This window comes from Athene cunicularia (genome assembly GCF_003259725.1).
Source record: "Athene cunicularia isolate RWA chromosome 3 unlocalized genomic scaffold, athCun1 chr3_part1, whole genome shotgun sequence".
NCBI lineage: Eukaryota > Metazoa > Chordata > Aves > Strigiformes > Strigidae > Athene > Athene cunicularia.
In genome coordinates, this window is record NW_020799097.1 from 93012726 (window position 1) to 93033101 (window position 20376).

Consider the following 20376-nt stretch of genomic DNA (forward strand, 5'->3'; position numbering starts at 1 on the left):
TTGATAAGAAACAACTGAAGAACTTCCAAAATGCTTTTTTCTCCCTTAGACTTAAGAAATGCTTGCAAGAGTTAGCATTGTGAGATTAATTGGAAGATAGCTATCTTACGAAACAGGAAAACATAGGCATGGAGGAGGTAAAAACCACACTGGAGGAGATGTGAAAAATCAGTAAGAGAACCCCAGCAGTACCACACTGCTCAAGAACAGAGCTTCAAGCAAACACCTTCAACAGACAGAACAAGAAGAAAGGCTCCTTGGATCCACAGGGCTGGTCAGATATCAGACACTACAGTTATGTTCTGAGACTTTGCAGCAATAGGAGGACATTTTGAAAGAAGGAAGCCCCAAGTTTCACATTCTTCAGTAAAGAAGTAGTGAAGTGAGAAAACTTGCATTTCTGCCAGGTTACTGGCTCTATATATTATAAACAAAGTTGAATTTCTTAATCCAGGGATAAAAGTCTATCCTGCATTCTTTATGTTTATATGGCAACTTGATCAATTTCACAAAATGCCCCCCAAACACCCTTGTCCCTTACTACACTACACTACTCTTATTAAGTACAAAGGAAGCAGACAGGAAATAAGATAGGAAAGCTAGTGATCCCTTTGGAAAATGTAATGAACTTTCAAAATTGGAGAAAACAAAACCAGTGCTGTCAGAGGACTGGGTAAGGCTTGGTAGGGGCATTAAACCTTTCCTCTTCTTCCACTTCAGCATGTTAACCACAGCTGCCTTTTAAGAAACCCGCTTCTTTGTCTAAACTTAGGTTGGTTAAACTGGAACCAAACATGAATTAGACTTAAAAGCCCAATCCACTCTGCTCCCGCAAAGAAAGAAACCAAACAAAATTATTTTGTTTATTACGTACTGATTTGTCACCCACCAATCAGGATCATTGGCCGGTTTTTCATCTGGGAAATGTTAAACATGCCTAGAAATAAAATAAGGAACACATAAAAATCCTAGCTTTTTAGGTTTTAAGTCATGCATCTGGTTTATAGATTTCGTTTTCTGCTCTTTACAGTGCAACCTGCATGCTAGGAAAACCAAGGCTCAATAAAGACTGAGCAAGCTGGAGACAGGGGAATCTAGCATGGTATTATTTAAAACCACAGCTGACACAGACTTCAAGCATCCAGCTGCTATAGGTCTATCACACTGTAGAACCCTTTCCCAGAAGGCTTTCCATAATCTGAATTACAGCCTACCTACTACAGAATTCAAACAATTTGGGACTATCTTGTTTCTTAACAATAGCATTTAAATGTATTACTTCTACAGATAATCTGTTAACAGTGTTTCAGTTCAAAGAAATCCTATCACAGAAGGCCCCAGGGACAATACTGGGATTAACACAAATCAGAAGACGACAGACAATGTCAGGTAAATGCTGATGATGGCAAAATGCCTTTACTTAAGGGGAAAACACTTTTCTTCACCCTCCCACCCCTCCGCACCCACACTCTCCCAAATCAGAAATTCAGAAATGAGTAGTCTAAAAGAAAAGGAACCAATCCCTCCACCCCTTCCCATATGTTTACAAGGCACTGTTTTATCTGGGTTAGACCAATGTACTTTGCAAATTAATCTATGCTCAGATTTAAAAGCTTCCTTTAAATTTGTTCTACATCATAAAAGAGAAGGCAAAAGCAACTGTCAGTAATCTGGTAGAATGTGCAAGAAAACAAAAAGGCCAAAGCATATTTTTAGTGTAAAGGGGACTATTCAATGATCATAAAAGCCAGTTCATGTACAAGAGGTCACCGTTCCCAGCTGCAGTCGGGTTACAAAAATATGGTTAGGTTCAGATGTCTCTGAAATATAGTTTGTATCAACATAAATTCAGAAAGACTAATACAGCCTGAGGATGTGACTGTGTCATCATGGACTTTGTGTTATGACTTTAGGCAGAGCACTAGATGAGTGGCTCTGAATTTCTGCATACAAGAGATCTGTCGCTTCTGAAAACATCTTAATGCAGTAGTTGGACTGACAGCTTAATTTTAGCTTTAGTGCTTATTTTACAGCAAACTAATTTTAAGACGACAGAGATCCAGTACAACTCCATCAATTTTTGCTTAGCTTTGCTCACATTGTTATGGTGAGCAGTGGTATTTGCATCTCTCTAAAGATAAATGTCAGTCTGAAAGATTTCTAGATGGTTACTGTGGAAGGTTTGAAGACTCAAAACAGACATCCAGATTTTGGAGGAACTGCAGAGCTGGTATGTTACCCGCTTTTTACCAGACAATACTATTATCAGATGGAAAAATGCTTTCCTTAATTCAGCTTCATTCAAGATGCTTTTCCTTCTAGCAAGTCAGTGCCTCCCACAGCAGTACCACGACATTGTTTTCTCTATTCATTGCTGTTTTTTCTCAGATACAACAAACATACCAGCATGCTGTTTCTTTTTTCTGCCCACTGCTTCTCCAATGATTTGAACCAACTCTTCCTCTGAGGCACCCGACCGTAGGTGATCTCTCAAGGACACTTCTGAATTCCCAAAAAGGCACACCTGCAGCCAACCCAGGAAAATGAAAGAAAAAGGAGAAAGAATAAAATAAATGCCTCTTACAAGTATTTCGTACTAATCTCAGAATAAGAGTTCTGAAAAGGCCTATCCTATTGAAGAAAGAGAATGTTTATGGAAACTGTTTTCTTTATCTCTCTTCATGTACACACACAGCCTGGGACATTTATGTAACCTAAGCTCATTGGGCCTTCAGGCTGCCTCAGTCATCTGACATTAGACAGCAGCACAGCTGTTGTCAATATCAGGTGACAATGCACAAGTGCCAATTTTTAATTGAAAACTTTAATTTTTCCCCCAGAAACTGCCAGTTTCAACGTGGCAGGAAATGGTTATCCCTCCCCTTTCTACAGCCGTTGAGCAAATGTAGAGGCTGCTCTTGAAGGGGAAGAGTTGCAAGATGTTTGGTGGAACAAGACAGGATCCTTGTGGAATACAAAAGCAAAGCCCTTACAGATGCTTGGATCCTTTTTTAATGGGAAATCATCTGCTTGTCACATGTTTAAGATGATTTTGAATCAAAGATTAAAATAAATGTTTATATTTACTGGGCTTGCAACCATGTTTTACGACTGAAGTTAACTCTGCTAGCAAAACAGAGAAACCAAAAAAAAAAAAAAAGGTGATGTAACATCTCCCTAACAGCCCAACAAGCTTGAACAAGAATACATACAGCATAAACAAAAAGGAGTTAGCTGGTAATAATTATGGGTCTTTCCATCCTACTTTACATCCCAGCTACTTTTAAGGGAAGAATTTCAACACTGCTTTCACTGAACGAAAGCAAAAGGAATCCTGTCTCACTACCAACCTTTAGGTTCCCATCAGCTGTTATCCTTAGCCGATTGCAGGATCCACAGAAGTGCTCCGACATGGACGTGATAAAGCTGATCTGTCCCTGGAAATGTGGCACCTTATAACTCTAAAGAAATTCAGAGAGGAGAGGAAGAAAAAAAAAAAAAAGTCAGACTCCTCATTTTTAGAGCTCTACTTGCCCAAAGACCAGAAGATATTTTAACAGATTTTCTTCAGTCCTAAGGTCACACAAAAGAAAAAAAAGGCAATATCAACTTTGTCAGGGGTTCCAGACTATTCTGCCCTGTTTCTGAAATTTCACAAATTTGTTAATGTTTGCTCTTGTAGTTATCAACTGGCAGGTGATGTCAGTAGACATGTTCTGACTCAGGCAGCCATGACCCAACAAAAGTTTCAAAAGCTGTAAATATAGGATACAAGCCTGCCATTCTTTATATCTGACCAAGGCATCCAGTAAACACACTGTATTTCTAAAGGTAAAGACTACAACCAATGTTTAGTAAGTGTCAAACTACATGCAGGCAGCTTGACCAAAATACCAGTTACTACACTGAGTATTTTTTACTTTGCTTGTCAAATATAAATGCTGAACTTGGGAGAATTTGGGGATTTAGGGCTGGGGAAGATTGGGGACATATTTCACATGTTCTTTGCCAAACCCCACCTTGGCTGTGCTGGAAGTTTCACAGGGCAATTTCTCCAAATCAGGCCATCGTTGTTTAATTGTATCTAACATTTCTTTGTAGCTCACCATCTTCTTGAAGTTCCATTTATTGCCTAGAATTAACAAAACCAGTGTAACTTTAGACTGTGGTTTTTGAGTTAGCAGAGATGTCCACAAATCTCAGTTTTCCCTGTAGGTGTCACAGCCCCAAATAATCTTGCTACCAGTCCTTTCTCTAGTTTATCCAACAAAGACAGACAAGCTTCAAAACACACAACATAAAACTTAAGGCAATTCCTGATTCCCCAAAAGAGCTCACCAAAATTCCAGAGGCAAACCCACAAGGTGAATAACCACCATCTAGATTCACCTGTCTCCAAGGCACACTCCATGCCATGAAGGATCTCAAAGCAGGACTGCTTACCATCAAAGGGCATGTATTCTATGAAACGCACATCAAGGGGCAGATCCTTTGTGAAATCCACAAAGCCCAGCAGTTCATCCTCATTGAAGCCTCGCATCACCACACAGTTTACCTGCAGAAAGAGCAGACACCTGAAATTAGTAAGCAGAGTATGACTTTCTCCCCTCTTCACAACATTTCATAGTCCTTGCAGAAGGCAAGGTAGGTAGAAAGAACTTTTTTTTTTTTAAATAAAAAGATAATGAATTGGCAGGATTGCAATAGTATAGACAATCATTTCTGTCAAACTTGCCTGTAAGTTTTACATCCAACCTAAAGTTGATGAAGTTGCCTTCCTAAATGGAAAACTAATAAAAGCTAGGTAATAAAGGCATCGTCTTACCCATCTAAGGTATGACAGTTTTTACTGTCTAAAATGACAGCTCCACTCCCTAGTCCTAGCTGTATGCCTTCTGTAAAATAATAGCAGGGTACCTTCTATAGCACTCTTCATGGCAGATCCTAAGCAAATTCCCCAGACCAGGAAGTGTTCACAGCACACTCCATAACCATAGGCTGCAGGATGATTACCTCTTCCTTTCTCCACAAAGAGGTTAAAACTGAGTTTGTCCACACATTCTTCATGAACAATATTTACCTTGGAGCCTGAGGTCACGTGTACTTTATCTAAGAACAACAGATAGCTGTGCAGTTGCTAAAACACTACCTGTTAGTAAGGCAGATGTCGATGTCCGAGCATCATGCAGCTTTAGATCTTGCAGGAAAGCCTATAACCTAGTTTAACTTCCAAGTGTTTTTCATAGCTCTATAGCCTAAACCACTCACACATAATAGATCTTCCAAAACACTGGTGAAACTGAAGGGAACCACAGCTGCAAACAGCTGAGTTAGGGTGAAGTTTCATGTTACAGTTAAGTTGGTCTATCTGTACTGCCAAAGGAGGACTCCCTTTCCCTTCCACACTGGCACTCATGAGAGATAAACTAGGAGAAAATTAATGTCTTTCTGCAGGGTAGTTTTCTGCCTGTTAGCTCCCTTGCCCAAGTTCACAGCTGGATCAAACAAACACCAAATCAACAGAGGAGGGGAAGAGGCAAGTACCAAGCAGGACCACCCTGTAGCCCGCATCTAGGCAACGAACAGGCTATGTGGCAGTATGAACCTGTACCTTCAGCTGTGCAAGGAGAATTTCCCTCATGATGTGATCTTCAATCTACTAAAATTGTTTTTCAGTTTTACCAAAAATTATTCACAGGGGGGAATAACAAATTGCTCATCAGGTGGACTGTACCTTTTATCACAATTTATGGTAAAACACAACAATTTCAGAGTAAATAAACACTGGCTGTACCTTAACAGGATGGTAGCCAAGTTCAGTGGCTTTGTGGATTCCTTCCATTACCTTATGAAAGCCTAAGATATAAAAAAAAAAAATTAAAAATCACATTCCTTGTTTAAAAACAGAATGCAAAAGGTTATTAGGTACAAGACAAAAAGATAACAAATAAAACCCGATCCGATTCAGTAGACACAGCTGAAAGTAAGAAGAGCTGCAAATAAAGAGACTTCAACTCTACACACACCCCCCTCACAGGCTGTCACTGTTACTGTGGTCAGGTCACTGAGACCAATATTTTAACTGGTATGTGGGTAGTCAAAAGTACTGGTATGCTTTTCTACATCTTTGGACATCCACATGTCATTAGCATATGATTCTCTAGTTGCCCATATGTCAGCTTTGCTTTGTGTTATGTTCTTCTTAAAGGACGTTGAAAGCACTTGGGAACTGCATCTAGGTGCAATGAAGAAACAATAATAAATTCATGTTTATTTGATAATAATGGCACACATATCTTTGCTAAAATGGCAGAATCTCACTGTTCTGAGTCAGATGGCAAAAATGCTAAGTGAACTTTAAAAGGATCTTTTTGAAGTGCATGTAGAGGGTTAGGAACAGACAAAAGCACCTTGATTCCCTGTTCATCCCTGGCTATAGATGTAACTGGCTTCCCAAAGCTACTGACTATCCATTAGTTTGAAGATCACAGGCAGCATTTTACAGGATCATAATTTTTATGACTAAACATGTGAACTTGGTGAGCACAACACTGTGGGGATTACAGTATTTAAGAAAACAATTCAGTAGGCCTTTGACCCCTGAAAACAAATAAAAGATGTCAAAAACTCCAGTGATTTCCAAGGAATGAAGTGCCCAACCTCACCCTACTATTTAGTGTGGCCTATACTCAGCTGCTCCCAGACACAGAGATACAGTTAATTTAGGGCAAGTATCTTCACCCCTACATGCACCTCCTAAATTTGGAAGAAAAATAAAGCAACAATGCAATTTTGGAATTCCAAAGGCCTTTAGGAAAGCCCCTTAATCATCTCATTCAAACCACACCTCCTATCAACTTTAAACAAAGTTAAGACCTTTCATCAAGATATCAATTTTAGATTTGACATATTATTCCATCCCTGCCACACTCACCAGCTGGCAGAGAAATAAGGTGGTAGGAGCAAGAAAGAGACAGTAAGCTACCAAGCCCTCGGTAGACATTTGTGGTGAACGGCTGTGCTCAGCTGCTAGCACCATGTTTGTGACTGTCTCTCCTACCCTTTCAGGTACTAGACTAAATTCCCTTCCTGTTCTGCACACTAAACTCAGGTACAAGAGACAAAACACTGTATGAGACTGAGCTCCCTCTTCCAAAGCTGTAGTCTTTAACAGCAAATACTTTACACATGCTAGCAAAAGCACAGTATCCTCCAGAAAATTTGTGCTGACAACCCCTGTGCTGTTCCTAGTCATACATTTTTCTGTGTAGGTCCATCAACCCTCCTTTTCCTAGCTCTTTATCTACTGGAAACTCAGATTCTCTAGTGCAGTGATCATACCTTCATTAATCTGTAGGTACTTTACCAGAAATAAGTAACTCAGTAATATTCTGTGCGTATTTAATATTGGATGCGTTCAAGATCAGAAAAAAAACCCCAAAAAACAAGGGGAGACATAAAACTTTCCCTTGACTGCTTTCTGTCTGCAAAAGGCACTGTAACGCATGGACACAGGAAAGCAGGAGATGCTGGTTTATAAACTGGTCCTAAAGCTAGTCCTGGCTGCAAAAAGAGAGGTGAAGAGCAAGCAGAAGACAGTGAAATAACTCTTGCAAGCAACTGTTTGAAGTTATGACTTGTCACGCTTCTCCTTCACCACCTACTTGTTTTGCATGTGCCCAGGAAGTTTGCAGCACTGGTTATAGATTTTATTCCAATTAAGTAAGTTTGCAGAATGAATGTGGCAACAGAGATAACAATACACTTCTAATCACATCCCAGAGCCACAAACTGAATCAAAAGGCTCTGCAACAGCTCAGAAAACCTTATGTGCAACTTCAGAATTGCAGAAAGGCGGAACTGAACTTAACTAAAAAGGTCAGGAAGCAATGACTAGCAAGCAGCAGACCAAAAACTCTGCATGTTTGAGTCCTCACATGCTTGGGCTCAGCTCACTGTATAGTTATGGAACAGGACTACAGATTGCAGTGAGTGTATCTAAATCAGTGGCCCTCCTAGTTCTGCCTCAACCTCCTGCAGCACTACCACAAGAGTGTGCTTTAGAACAGCTATCAAAAATCTCTGCAAACAAAAAAAAAGTAAGCTATTTTGATTAAGAACAACCATGAGCTTGTTTCCACTATTTTGGGGCCAGGGCGATTATTGAAAATAAAAATTTGTTACAGAAAAAAAATAAATCTGTAACTGCATTTCATTTTTTGATGTTAATGGTTGTCTTGTTTTTTCTATATGAAAAGCTGTTAAGAGTTCATTTGTATTGACATACTTAGTGAAATATGGCTTCTAGATCAAAGTACTTGTGTGGTAATGAAGCAACAAAAAGAATAAAACCAAAACATTTCAAAATATTAGAGCAGAAATGAATAGTAGATGTCATTGTGTAACGAAGTATTGTCGAGGCTCAGAAGTTCTCTAAGTTTTTGTCTGACATTTCAAAATGACAACGCTTCTCCTCTTCCACCCAATGAAAAATTTCAATATTTTCATAATTTTAGATTTATTCTGAAATCATAACTTCAGCCAACTTTAAAGCACAGAGAAACTTCCAGAACAATCCTATGTGGGACAACACCTCCCAACACTTAATCCTTACAAGAAGAAAGGCTTAAGCCTATGTTTAATGATTCAATTACAATACAATATTATCTCATTTCCTTTGTACTGAACAACAAAAAAAAAAAAGGGACAGGTTGTGAAAAAGGTTAGACTAGCTATCTGCAAGAAAGTATTTTTCATTTGTTCATCCCTTAGAAGGTTGTAGATGGGGAGAAGTAGAATTATTATGGTCTTCTAATGTTCTTTCATAAATCAGTAAAATCTCTAATCATCTCACAGTCATTCCCTCTGTCACAACCATTTCGAAATAAAAGCAGGTATAATGCAGGTCACCTGCACCAAAGACAAAATTCCAGCCTTTTCTTAAAACCCTAGAATGACTTTCCAGAGGAGCAGAAAAATTGATTCCAAGTTTCTTAAGTTCCTGGTTAATTCCATAATCAGATGCCACCTTTACTTTCCACAGAAGTTACCAGCCTGTAGGAGTCTGAGACCAGGAATCCCTCTCACCTTAATAGAGCTATATCTTGTCGCCTCTGGAACTGCCACAGGAGACAGGGTAGCACAGTAGGGCAGGCACTTTATTCTCTGCTCATTCCATACTTGGAAATCTCCTATTAAATAAAAAACCCTCAAAAACAAAAAGGTATTTTTACATAATTTCAGCCCTTAATAAAAGAAAAATAAAACCAAAACAAAAAAACAACTCAGCATTACTATTTTTATCTGATCTCCACTTGAAAAAAAATTATATATGATTTGGAGACTTTATTCTTCTCAAAAATACTGAGTCATAGAAACTTCCCTATTCATTCTCTATGCTATTCAGCTAAGCAATTTCTCTCTTTGTGGATAAAGTCCTCTTTTTCTTTAAAGGACAAAGAGGTGAAGAGAACATTTATATAAATAAAAGTTACCCTCATCCCCCAATAACTTTTAGTTTACTTTAGAAGCAGTACATTCCTAACAGCTTCCAATCAGATACGAAGAGCTGTGGCCATAAAAATGCAGGAAGCTGGAGGATCAGGTTTGCCCCTTCAGTAGCAAAGGGCTTGTTTCCAGTGAATGCCACAGACCAGGTAATAGTCAAACGCAGAGAGCAGAAGGAAAGAGCATAGTCAACACCTGCTTGTCATTAGATACTCCCAGATACTTCTCTGGGAGCCAACTGTGCCATGACACAACCAGATTAATGCAATAGCCTACGCTGGAAGGATAATGCTCCAGTCAGATTTATGATAGGAACAGATTTCTGCACCATGATGTAGAAACCTGAAGAAATGCTCTCAGAGAGACCATAGACAAGATCACCTTTCTGCACCTAGCAGCAGAACTTCGATTTGACAGCAAAGTGATTCAAATGTTGAAATTACTTCTCACAGCATCCCAGGTTTTCACATCCCTTGTCCTATATTTATCTTATGTTGTTACACCATCTAGTGGCTACTTGGAGGTTTTGGCTGAATTAGAAGTTCACAGGCTGCCAAAGTTACATCACTGGACAGAAATAAAATGATACAAGATCAAATCAGTTTTAGGCTGGGAGAAAGCCCAACCCTGAAGCTGAACTTCATGGTAAGTTTTAGGATTCATTTAAACAAGAATCTGTAATACTGGGTATGTCTAAGCATTTTTGAAACTGTTTGGAATTACTAGCTCAATCGGAGAGAAGTTACAAAGCTAGCACCCCTCCTCACATGACCTCAGGCACAGTTTATGTTTATTCCTATTAAGTAATAGTGGAGGTAGGGAATGTCACTAGTCACAAGTGAGACCACTGCTAGCATGCCCCAGATACAAATTCCAGAAACTGTCGCTATTCGTGACAAGAATTTCAGTCCTTCTGGCATCTTAGTCCCTGGCTGCTATAGCAAGAACATCTAGTTTTTGAACAGTATTAAAGAAGAGCAGCACATGAGACCAACACAAGATCTGGAAAGTTCTCTTGATATCCATGACTAACCAGTGAACTGTCAGTTACTGGCAGCTACTGACTGTAGTCACAGTCCCACTGACTGTGGCGAGCTGAACATCTTCAATTCCGCCAGCTCCAACTAAAGGGGCTCTACCTGCATTATGGTTGTAGGAAGAAGGAAAAAGTCACTATCAAATAAACTAGTATAGACTACTTTTCCTAGCCTCAGAAGGGTAATAATTCACTCCTTTACCAAAGTAACCGAGTGTGAAAGACATACCGAACAACTCACAACATTACTGCAAGTATTAACACAGTTGCCTTAGAAGATAGGCCTGTACCTTTCCTCCGGACAATGAACTCAAATTTAGCTGGCACCAAAGTATCCAGGCTAATGTTAATGGCATTCACTCCTGCCTCCTTCAGTCGGGGCAGCAATCTGGCTAAGTTGATCCCATTGGTTGTGACAGCAATGGTTTTCAGCCCTTCTAGCTTGTGCAGTTGACCTAGGAAAATAAAGAGAACACTTTAAAAGAAGTAATTCAACTGTAAGTTACACAGAAACCCCAAAAGATTTATAAAACAAACAAAAAATATCACTGAGGCTGTGAGGAAAACATGGATACTTCAGTGCTTCAGCCTTCTTCCAGCTGTATTGGTTTAAGAGACCCATTTTAGCACAAATGCATTTCAAAAGGTATAAAAGACAATAGTTTACTGCAAGCAGAATCGATTACAAAGAACACTGAAAATGCACACTGGCTTTTTTTCCATTTTTTAAGAGTAAATAGCTACTTTATTGTTGGAAGAAGGCCTCTGATTTTGTTTACCTTCCCTTCCTCAATCTAGCTTTGCAAACTGAATTCTATGTTCTGCAATTATATGCAGCAAGCCATCCCTTTCAGATCGGACACCCGAACTAGCTGCATTTATCTAGCAACACTTGTCCTACCAAAACTGTTTACCAAAACCCAATTCAAATCCAGAAGTAGCTGTCAGCAGTACTGACTTTAAACTGCTGAAATAAATACCACATATACTCCTAACTAAACAGAAAAAGGTTAACACATTAGAGCATTATAGAGAATTCAAGGCAACAACATTCAAGGGACAAAACACTTGCACTTGACAACTGAAGTATTTCCATTACCCATAGTTGTAGCCTGGCCAATTGAAGAGGGCTTACGCAAGACGCTAAAAAATAATTAACAAAATAAAACCACATAAGAAACAGTTAATATCATGAGATGAAGATTTAGAAAATAGCTGTCGCCTCATAAGCCAAATGCAAAATCCTCAGCATACCAGATCTCCAGAGGGCAAGCTTTCAAACTTCCAGTTATCTGTATAATAACAAATAGGAAAAAACCCTCATAAACTATTTGCAGAAGCGATCCATGGCAAAGTAATTTTCTTCTCTTATTTTGCCTCCTCCCTTCTTTCATAGCCTCCACCCTAACTAGTTGAGAAATATTTGAAGAACCCTTAATGTTGAGGCAGTTTTAATGACAGGACAAATATTTCATAGCTTTTTCTTCCGTCCCTATTTTACCCCTATTTGTTCCTGTCGATAAGGGCTTTACTTCTGCTTTATCTCATTTCCCAGCTATTCTCAAAATATTCACCCTAAGATGGGCCCAAAACTCTAGAATGGGAGAAGCTGGGTCACACCAAAGATGCTGAAGTTTACAGCAGCTGCGTTTTGCAACAGGATTCAAGAGCCCTGGAAAGACATCTGGAACCTGAGGTTGTAACAAAAAAGCAATCTTTACTAAGAACTAGATTTTTCTGGCATTCACCTCTCAAAATAGTCCTCACTGACCAGGAATAACCTCTTCCTAGAGGATGAATGCTATTGGTCCAAGTTTGCCTAATATTATTTAACACTAGCTACCACTAGCAGCCTTTTCTTTGTGATAAGATACACACTGCAGCCAGAGGATAGCATAGGAACACCATTACTTTTATTTACAGTCTTGGAACACACAAAATGCTCAACCTCCTAACAACAAAGGAAAAAAAGATTTACTGCCATACAGGCTTAGTTGCTAGAAACATAAATACATAAAGGTGTTGAATAAAACAAAAACCATGCTGCACCCTAAAATGGCAACATTTAAAAAAGTAGGACCAGCTGATTAGGCCAGTTAGTGCCAGCACCAGCTGTTACCAACACATCTTCCTCATCAGACAGGATGAGATACAAGATGAGGTACTAGAAAGACAGTAATATGTGCAACTGCCTGTAATAACAAATTGGATAGAAGCCAACTGTGAGAAATCAGAGATGGAGACTTAACACTAATACCAACAAGTTAAAAAGGATGAGTTAGTACACTTTGCCTTATTTGTGAAAACTAAGAAGTAGAACATTTGCAGCTGCTTAGTTTCTTGACTTATTGACCTCTAGATTCAAGAGGGATTAAAAGACATTTCATAACTTTGTAACTCACCTTGTACCTGTAATATGTGTTTGCTGACCTTTGGACACCGCTTTAACAACAATAAGCACAAGCAAAGGCAACTTATGATAAAACTATCAAGTAGAAAAGGAAACAGAACAGATTCTATAATTTGGTAACATGAAGTCAAAAGGTTATGTGTCAGGCTCAAGCCATCAAGTAAATCCTTTTACATTTACTTTTTCCTTTAGGATCAAGAGCATCTTCTTAAATAGAGAAGTTTCTTACATATTTCCCTCCAATCATTTTCTCAATTCCCTTCTTCTGATTGAGTCCAGAAGAGGTATGTTTATCTCCTAATACATGAGTTAACATGTCTACCCTGCATCAAAATGTGTATGTTGCCATATAAAATCATCCAACCATCTGTCCCCCACCCCACGGACAATTGTCAATGAAGATGTGTACTTCTCAGGCTATTAATAATACACAGCTATCACACAGTTTACATCTAGTGCTAATTTAAACTTCGAGCATCCCAGAGGAGACTGATTCTATATTCCACTATCAGCTGCTTCAGAAAAGTCTCAAACATATGTTTTCAGCAATCCCTGGGACATAATTTAGCTTTCAGCAAGTGTTAGTTGCCAAGTCATAGTTTATGTATGTGCATACGTTAAAAGAAGATTTGAAATAATAATAATCTAAAGAATTGTAGCAGGTCTCTGAATAGCATGTCTCCTACAGTAGCTTCAAATCACATTTGTTCATTAAAACAAGAAAAATGTTTGAACTTGTGTATTAGAAAAATACAGTAATAGTAATCCACCATTACTATTTTTGAGCTCTATTGGTATTTCACAGACCATTTATGGTTAAGAGAAAGGTTTGCTGAAAACAAAACTAACAGATTTCAACCCTGTTCAGCACCTGAGATACTGTAACCAGCTTCTATAAACCATCTAGAAATCCGGATTAACTCTATCCCAGCCCAAACCAGTACATTGTGATAAAATGTCTTCGGTAAAGATGCCCAACTCAAATTCTGCAGAAGACATTTTTGGACTTGTTTTCCCTTCAGTGAGTTTTCCCACAGTTGTTATATGTTATCTATTTAGTTTTGGGACTTTCATCTTGATCCAAAACTTGTACACCATAGACTAACACCAAAGTCTGGGAAGACAGAAAGTGTTTATAGACTTAATTTGTCAATTTTTCTATATGTCTTATAAAAAAATCAGCCATGACAGAATGAAGTAATGCAACAGGACAATCATATTAACATCTATTACCTTTACCCCAAGATCACTACTGTGTTGTTACCCATTAAAATGATTACTACAAATCTGTCAAAGTTCAGCTGTGAACAAGAACACAAGCAGAATAATAAAAGCCCGGTGGTTCAGAAAGATCTCTTTCAGCCACAGAACTAAACCTCTGAGAACTCTTATCCCTGCAGTAAAACAAAACAGAAAAGCTTTCTATCCTTCCAATATCAATACTTAAGAACTGCAGCAATGTAATGATAATTTTCCAGTGACCTGGCTACTCAACTTACACCCTCAACATCAGAGTAGCTGTGTTGAGTATAAAAAGCCATCAGCTACTGCTGATAAATCAAAAAGGTGCATACACTAGGAAAGTTCTGCACCGAACTGACAACACTTGATTTCAACTCATTTTCATACTGTATGCTGAACTGTAAAGCTTTATTTAAAATTTATTTAAAATACAATGTTTTACAAATCTGCCTCCCTTTCAGCTGCCAAAAGCCAGCTAAAAATAATTATACCTATTTTTAGTAGAAGTGGGGAATGCTTTCTTGAAAGGCACATAGTGCTCTAAATCCTAAATAAAAAATAACCTATCATGCATGGGCAAAACGGCCTAGAGAATGCTATTTCAGAGTTCCAAAAAGATGTAGTGCGGTTTCAGGACTCCTAACAGTCAGGGAGACCCAAACAAACCATTTCACACTAGCCATACCTTTTCCAGCAATAAACAGGTCAGTTCTACCTACTACACAGCTCTGATGATTCCTTTTGAAAAGACCTTCCAATCCTGAACAAAAGAGAGCAGGAGCAGAGTCCACTAGCTTTCTGCACCAAAGCTCACTGTGTCTGCAGGCACTCTACTTTCAAGACCTTTAACTACTGTATTAACCCTTTCATATCTTCAGTACTTATAAGAGTATATATACAGAAACAGACAAGTTCAGCTGCCTACACCACACCACAGTGCACCCACGCACATAGCCTTAATCTAAAACATTGCCACTACACAAAGCTACTGTAATGTCCATAACATACCAGACTTTGGACAGGGCAAAAAAACACCTGACTCAAGAAAAGAAAAAAACAGACACAGTCAGTCAACACAATACTAATCAAAGGAGATGTCTAAAAACTACCCAGTAATTTATCTTCCACTGAAGTAATCATCTTCATCAGTAACTGCAAAAACATATGCATTTCCACCATTCATTATTAAACACAGAGAGGCAACAGACATCTGTTATCAAGAAAACAAAGCAAACCCACAAAAACACCCCCCCCTCCAAAATCCAAAGGAAAACCTGGGGTTTTTGTAAGCATGTATCAACTGTTCCTCCCCAGCAAGGACCTGGTCACATCAATTTTTGATTTTTCGCCCCAAGGCTGCATTACTGCAAGCTATTCTAGTAGATATTGAATATTAAGACAATGCTAATTTCAGATGTTGTAATATGAAGAGACATTTCCACAAAGCAGGAGAGCAGAACTGGAAATTTTCTGAAAGGAACTATCTTGCATTTCATGATGCTGGGAAAAAGCACCATCATTTAACATATAATTATTCTTCACGTTGCTGGACTGTATTAGCCAATAGTTAGAAGTGTAGTTCTTGGATCAATATATAGCAAGTCACTCTGAAACACACTGTATTTATTGGGAACAACTTACCCACAATATCCACCACATCGGGACGGATAAGTGGCTCTCCTCCTGTCAGTCGTATCTTCTCTACACCTTCTTTCACAAACAGTCTGGCTAGGGTGATTATCTCCTTAGCAGTAAGTAGCTCTGATTTAGGGGTCAGCGGAACACCTTCCTCTGGCATACAGTACTGACCTGAAATAAAGAATGCAGAAATACATGCGGAAAAAATAACCAGTTGCAGTTCATGTAATACTGATGGGCACAATGCACCAAGTGCAGCTGTCTTTAATGGATGTCAAATGACTCTACTTCTCTGAAATACAGGTAAGACCATACACCAAATCTTAAAAGCAACCTCTTAATAGTCTCCTGTTTTCCTTCAGAAGAAAACCCTAGACTCATTTGATGAATCTCAAAATTACAATGGATCCACTTTGAAGGAAAAGCTGATCTTATTTCTATCTAACCTGCATTCAGACAGACACCAAACTGAATGGGCAAGCGCTGGGCCATTGCCACAAACTTTGCAGACGTAACTGTTGTTTCACATGGGCACCAGTGATGCAGCCAGGAGCAGTCTGAGGAGTATCAAGGGGGATTACAGAGTCCTGGAAGCGGTCGTAAGGGACTCTGAAGCACAGGTAGTTTTTTCATTAATCCTCCTGGTCAAAGGGAAGGGATTTGAAAGGGCCAGTCAAATCTGGCAACTCAACAATTGGTTATGGTACTGGTACAGCCAGGGGGTTCAGCTATTTAGACCATGAGACTTGCTTTAAGAAACCTGGTCTAACAAGGGCTGATGGGGTCCATCTGTCAGAGAAGAGCAGCAGTATTTTCAGTCACAGCCTTGCCAAGATGATGAAGAGGACTTTAAAGTTGGCAGTGGAGGGGGACCTCAATCCATCCCACTCTTACCAGTTTGATGTCAGTGCCAGAAATAGATGCTCAGAGCCTGGAGAGGGATCACAGTCAGCAGGAGAGCACCTGAAGTGCAGCACAAAGGAATTCCAGCTGCTCCAGCCAGTAAATCAGCTTCACTGGGGGCCCAACTTAAATGCCTCTATGCAAATGCACTTAGTATGGGCAATAAACAAGAGGAGCTAGAGATGCATGCATGCCTGCAGGGCTACAATCTTACTGGCATCACAGAGACCTGGTGGAATGGCTCTTATGACTGGAGTGTTGGCATGGAAGGATACAGGCTCTTTAGGAAGGACAGGCAGGGGACACAAGGAAGTGGTGTTACCCTCTATGTCAGTGACCAGCTGGAGTACACAGAGCTCCACCTGGGGATGGACAAGGAGCCAACCAAGAGCTTATGGGTCAGGATTAAAGGGAGGGCAGGGACAGGTGACATTATAGTTGGGGTCTGCTACAGGCCACCCGACCAAGTACACCAAGCAGATGAGGCCCTCTATAGACAGGTAGGAGCAGCCTCATGTTCATAACCCCTGGTCCTCACGGGGGACTTTAACCACCCTGATATCTGCTGGGAGGGACAACACAGCAGGGCATAAGCAATCCAGGAGATTCCTGGAATGCGTTGATAACTTCCTTCTCCAAGTGATAGAATAGTCAATGAGGAGAGATGCTATGCTGGACCTTGTTCTCACCAACAAGGAGGGGCTGGTAGGGAATGCAAAGCTCAAGGGCAGCCTTGGCTGCAGTGATCATGAAATGGTGGAGTTCAATATCCTTAGGGCAGCAAGGAGGGTGCACAGCAAGCTCACTACCCCAGACTTCAAGACAGCAGATTTTGGCCTCTTCAGGGATCTGCCTGGTGGAGTACCATGGGGAAGAGCCCTGAAGGGAAGAGGGGCCAAGCAAGATGGTTAATATTCAAGGATTACCTCCTCCAAGCTCAGGAGTGATGCATCCTGACAAAGTAGTAGTCAGGTAAGAACGCCAGAAGGCCTGCATGGATGAACAAAGATGCTCCTGGGTAAGCTCAAACATAAAAAGGAGGCTTGCAGAGGGTGGAAGCAAGGACAGGTAGCTTGGGAGGAACAGAGAGAAACTGTCCAAGCAGCCAGGGATCAGGTTGGGAAGGCCAAAGCCCTGATAGAATTACATCTGGCCAGGGACATCAAGGACAACAAGAAAAGCTTCTATAGGTATGTCAGTGATCAAAAGAAGACTAGGGAAAATGTGGGACCTCTCCAAATGGAAACAGGAGACCTGATTACACAGGATATGGAGAGGGCTGAGCGACTCAACAACTTACCTGCCTCAGTCTTCAGTGACAAGTGCTCCAGCCACAACAGCCAAGTAGCAGAAGGCAAAGGCAAAGACTGCGAGAATGAAGAACTGCCCACTGCAGAAGATTGGGTCTAAGACCATCTAAGGAACCTGAAGGTGCACAAGTCCATGGGACCTGATGAGATGCATCTGTGGGACCTGAGGAAACTGGCAGATTAAGTGGTTAAGCCACTACCCATCATATCTGAGAAGTGGTGGCAGTCCAGTGAAGTTCCTGCTGACTGGAAAAGGGGAAACATAACCCCTGTTTCTAAAAAGAGAAAAAAGGAAGACCCAGGGAACTACAGGCCGCTCAGTCTCACCTCTGGGCCCAGCAAGATCATGGAGCAGATCCTCCCAGAACTAAGCTAGGGTAATGGAAAATAAGGAGGTGATTGGTGACAGCCAACATGGCTTCACTTAAGGACAAATCATGCCTGATGAATTTGGTGGCCTTTTGCAACAGGGTTACAGCATTGGTGGGTAAGGGCAGAGCAACTGACATCATCTACCTGGTCCCGTGCAAAGCATTTGACACTGTCCCACAGGACATCCTTGTCTCTAAATTGGTAAGACACAGATTTGGTGAATGGACCATTCAGTGAATAAAGAATTGGCTGGATGGTCGCACTCAAAGAGTCGTGGTCAATGGCTTGATGTCCAAGTGGAGAGCAGTAATGAGTGGCGTTCTTCAGGGGGTGGTGCTGGGACCAGCGCTGTTTAACATCTTTGTTGGAGACATGGAAAGTGGGATTGAGTGCACCCTCAGCAAGTTTGATGAAGCCACTAAGCTGTGTGTTGACACACTGGAGGGAAAGGATGTGCCATCCAGAGGGACCTTGACAAACTTGAGAGGTGGGCCCACCTGAACCTCATGAAGTTCAACAAGGCCAAGTGCAAGATCCTGAACATGGGTTGGGGCAATCCCAAGCACAAATACAGGCTGGATGATGAGTGTTTTGTGAGCAGACCTGCGGAGAAGGACTTGGGAGTAGCAGTGGATGGAAAACTATGAACCAGCAACACACATATGCAACCCAGAAAGCCAACTGTATCCTGGGCTGCATCAAGAAAAGTGTGGCCAGTAGGTTGAGGGAGGTGACTCTCCCACTCTATCTCACTCTTGTGATATCCCACCTGGAATACCATGTTCAGCTCTGGGGTCCCCAACATAAAAAGGGCCCAGCGAGTCCAGAGGAGGGCCACAAGGATGATCAGAGGGCTGGAGCACCTCCTTCTCTAAGGACAGGCTGAGAGAATTGGGGTTGTTCAGCCTGGAGAAGAGAAGGCTCCAGGCAGACCTTATAGCAGCCTTCCACTACCTAAAGGGGGCTACAGGAAAGATGGGCCGGAACTCTTTATCAGGGAGTGTAGTTATAGGACAAGGGGTAATGGTTTCAAACTGACAGAGGGTAGATTTAGATTAAAGGAAGAAAATCTTTACTGTGAGGGTGGTGAGACACTGAAACAGGTTGCCCAGAGAGGTTGTGGCTGCCCCCTCCCTGTAAGTCTTCAAGGCCAGGTTGGATGGAGCTTTGAGCAGCTTGGTCTAGTGGAAGGTGTCCCTGCCCATGGCAAGGGGGGTGGAACTAGATGATCTTTAAGGTCCCTTTGAACCCAAACCATTCTGTGATTCTGTGAATACCTAAGTATGAACTCTCATGCTTATCACACACTTTGGGTGTGGTATACAAACATCCACAAGAACAATCATCTAAACTACACCAAGTCTTATGGAAGACCTGTCACTCCCACCTACCTCTGGCAGATCCCCAGGTTTGCTCCTGCTTCCCCACCGAACCAGCAGGTCAGCCCCGAATCTGTTTCTATCTATCCTTTACCATTATTTTGTGAAGACAAGAAACAGCACAGGCCCAAGAGAGTAATAACTGTAACTCAATTCTTGGCCTTTGCATAATATGGTAAGAGCTTTGTGTGAGAAAGCAAGCAGACACTTACATCTGAGGTTGCATTTCTCAGTCAAGGAAATTCGCAAGTAGTTGTGCTGACGCCCAAAGCTGTCTGTCAAAAAAGCAGAGAAGGGAGCAGCATGTTCCAGTAGAAAACGTCCTCTTCCTGAGCTTTGCAATTCCTGTAATGAAAACAAGCAAGTGCTAAATATTTGAATAGTTATCCTACCAGCTTGCTGTATAAATATTATTTTTGAACCTGACTGATAATTATTATTCCATTTTTCCCCACAGAGACAGCTGCACAAGAAAAACCCATGATTTGTCTTTATGGTGAAAACTGGCCATTTACTGATTACATTTCACACTCTACTTAATTCCATGCAACTGTGCTACAATTTTTGTTGTGCATTTTG

The 20376-nt window shown here is 40.7% G+C and overlaps 1 protein-coding gene across 4 annotated transcripts in view; it reads right to left on the minus strand.

Annotated features, from left to right (window-relative positions):
* MOCS1 (molybdenum cofactor synthesis 1) overlaps window positions 1-20139 on the minus strand; it is a 23594-nt gene extending 3455 nt beyond the window's left edge. The window contains exons 1-9 of one of the 4 annotated variants that reach the window (XM_026845753.1): window positions 20010-20139; window positions 15837-16004; window positions 10834-10998; window positions 5795-5856; window positions 4444-4555; window positions 4020-4132; window positions 3351-3461; window positions 2404-2524; window positions 890-937 (exon numbers count right to left, since the gene is read on the minus strand). In XM_026845753.1, coding sequence (XP_026701554.1) covers window positions 890-937; window positions 2404-2524; window positions 3351-3461; window positions 4020-4132; window positions 4444-4555; window positions 5795-5856; window positions 10834-10998; window positions 15837-15993 — 889 coding nt within the window. In that variant the 5' untranslated portion in view covers window positions 15994-16004; window positions 20010-20139. Of the gene's footprint in view, window positions 1-874; window positions 938-2403; window positions 2525-3350; window positions 3462-4019; window positions 4133-4443; window positions 4556-5794; window positions 5857-9087; window positions 9209-10833; window positions 10999-15836; window positions 16005-20009 lie in introns of those variants that run through there. The other 3 variants (XM_026845754.1, XM_026845751.1, XM_026845752.1) reach the window with 3 other exon arrangements.
* Between the last annotated feature and the right edge of the window lie 237 nt (window positions 20140-20376).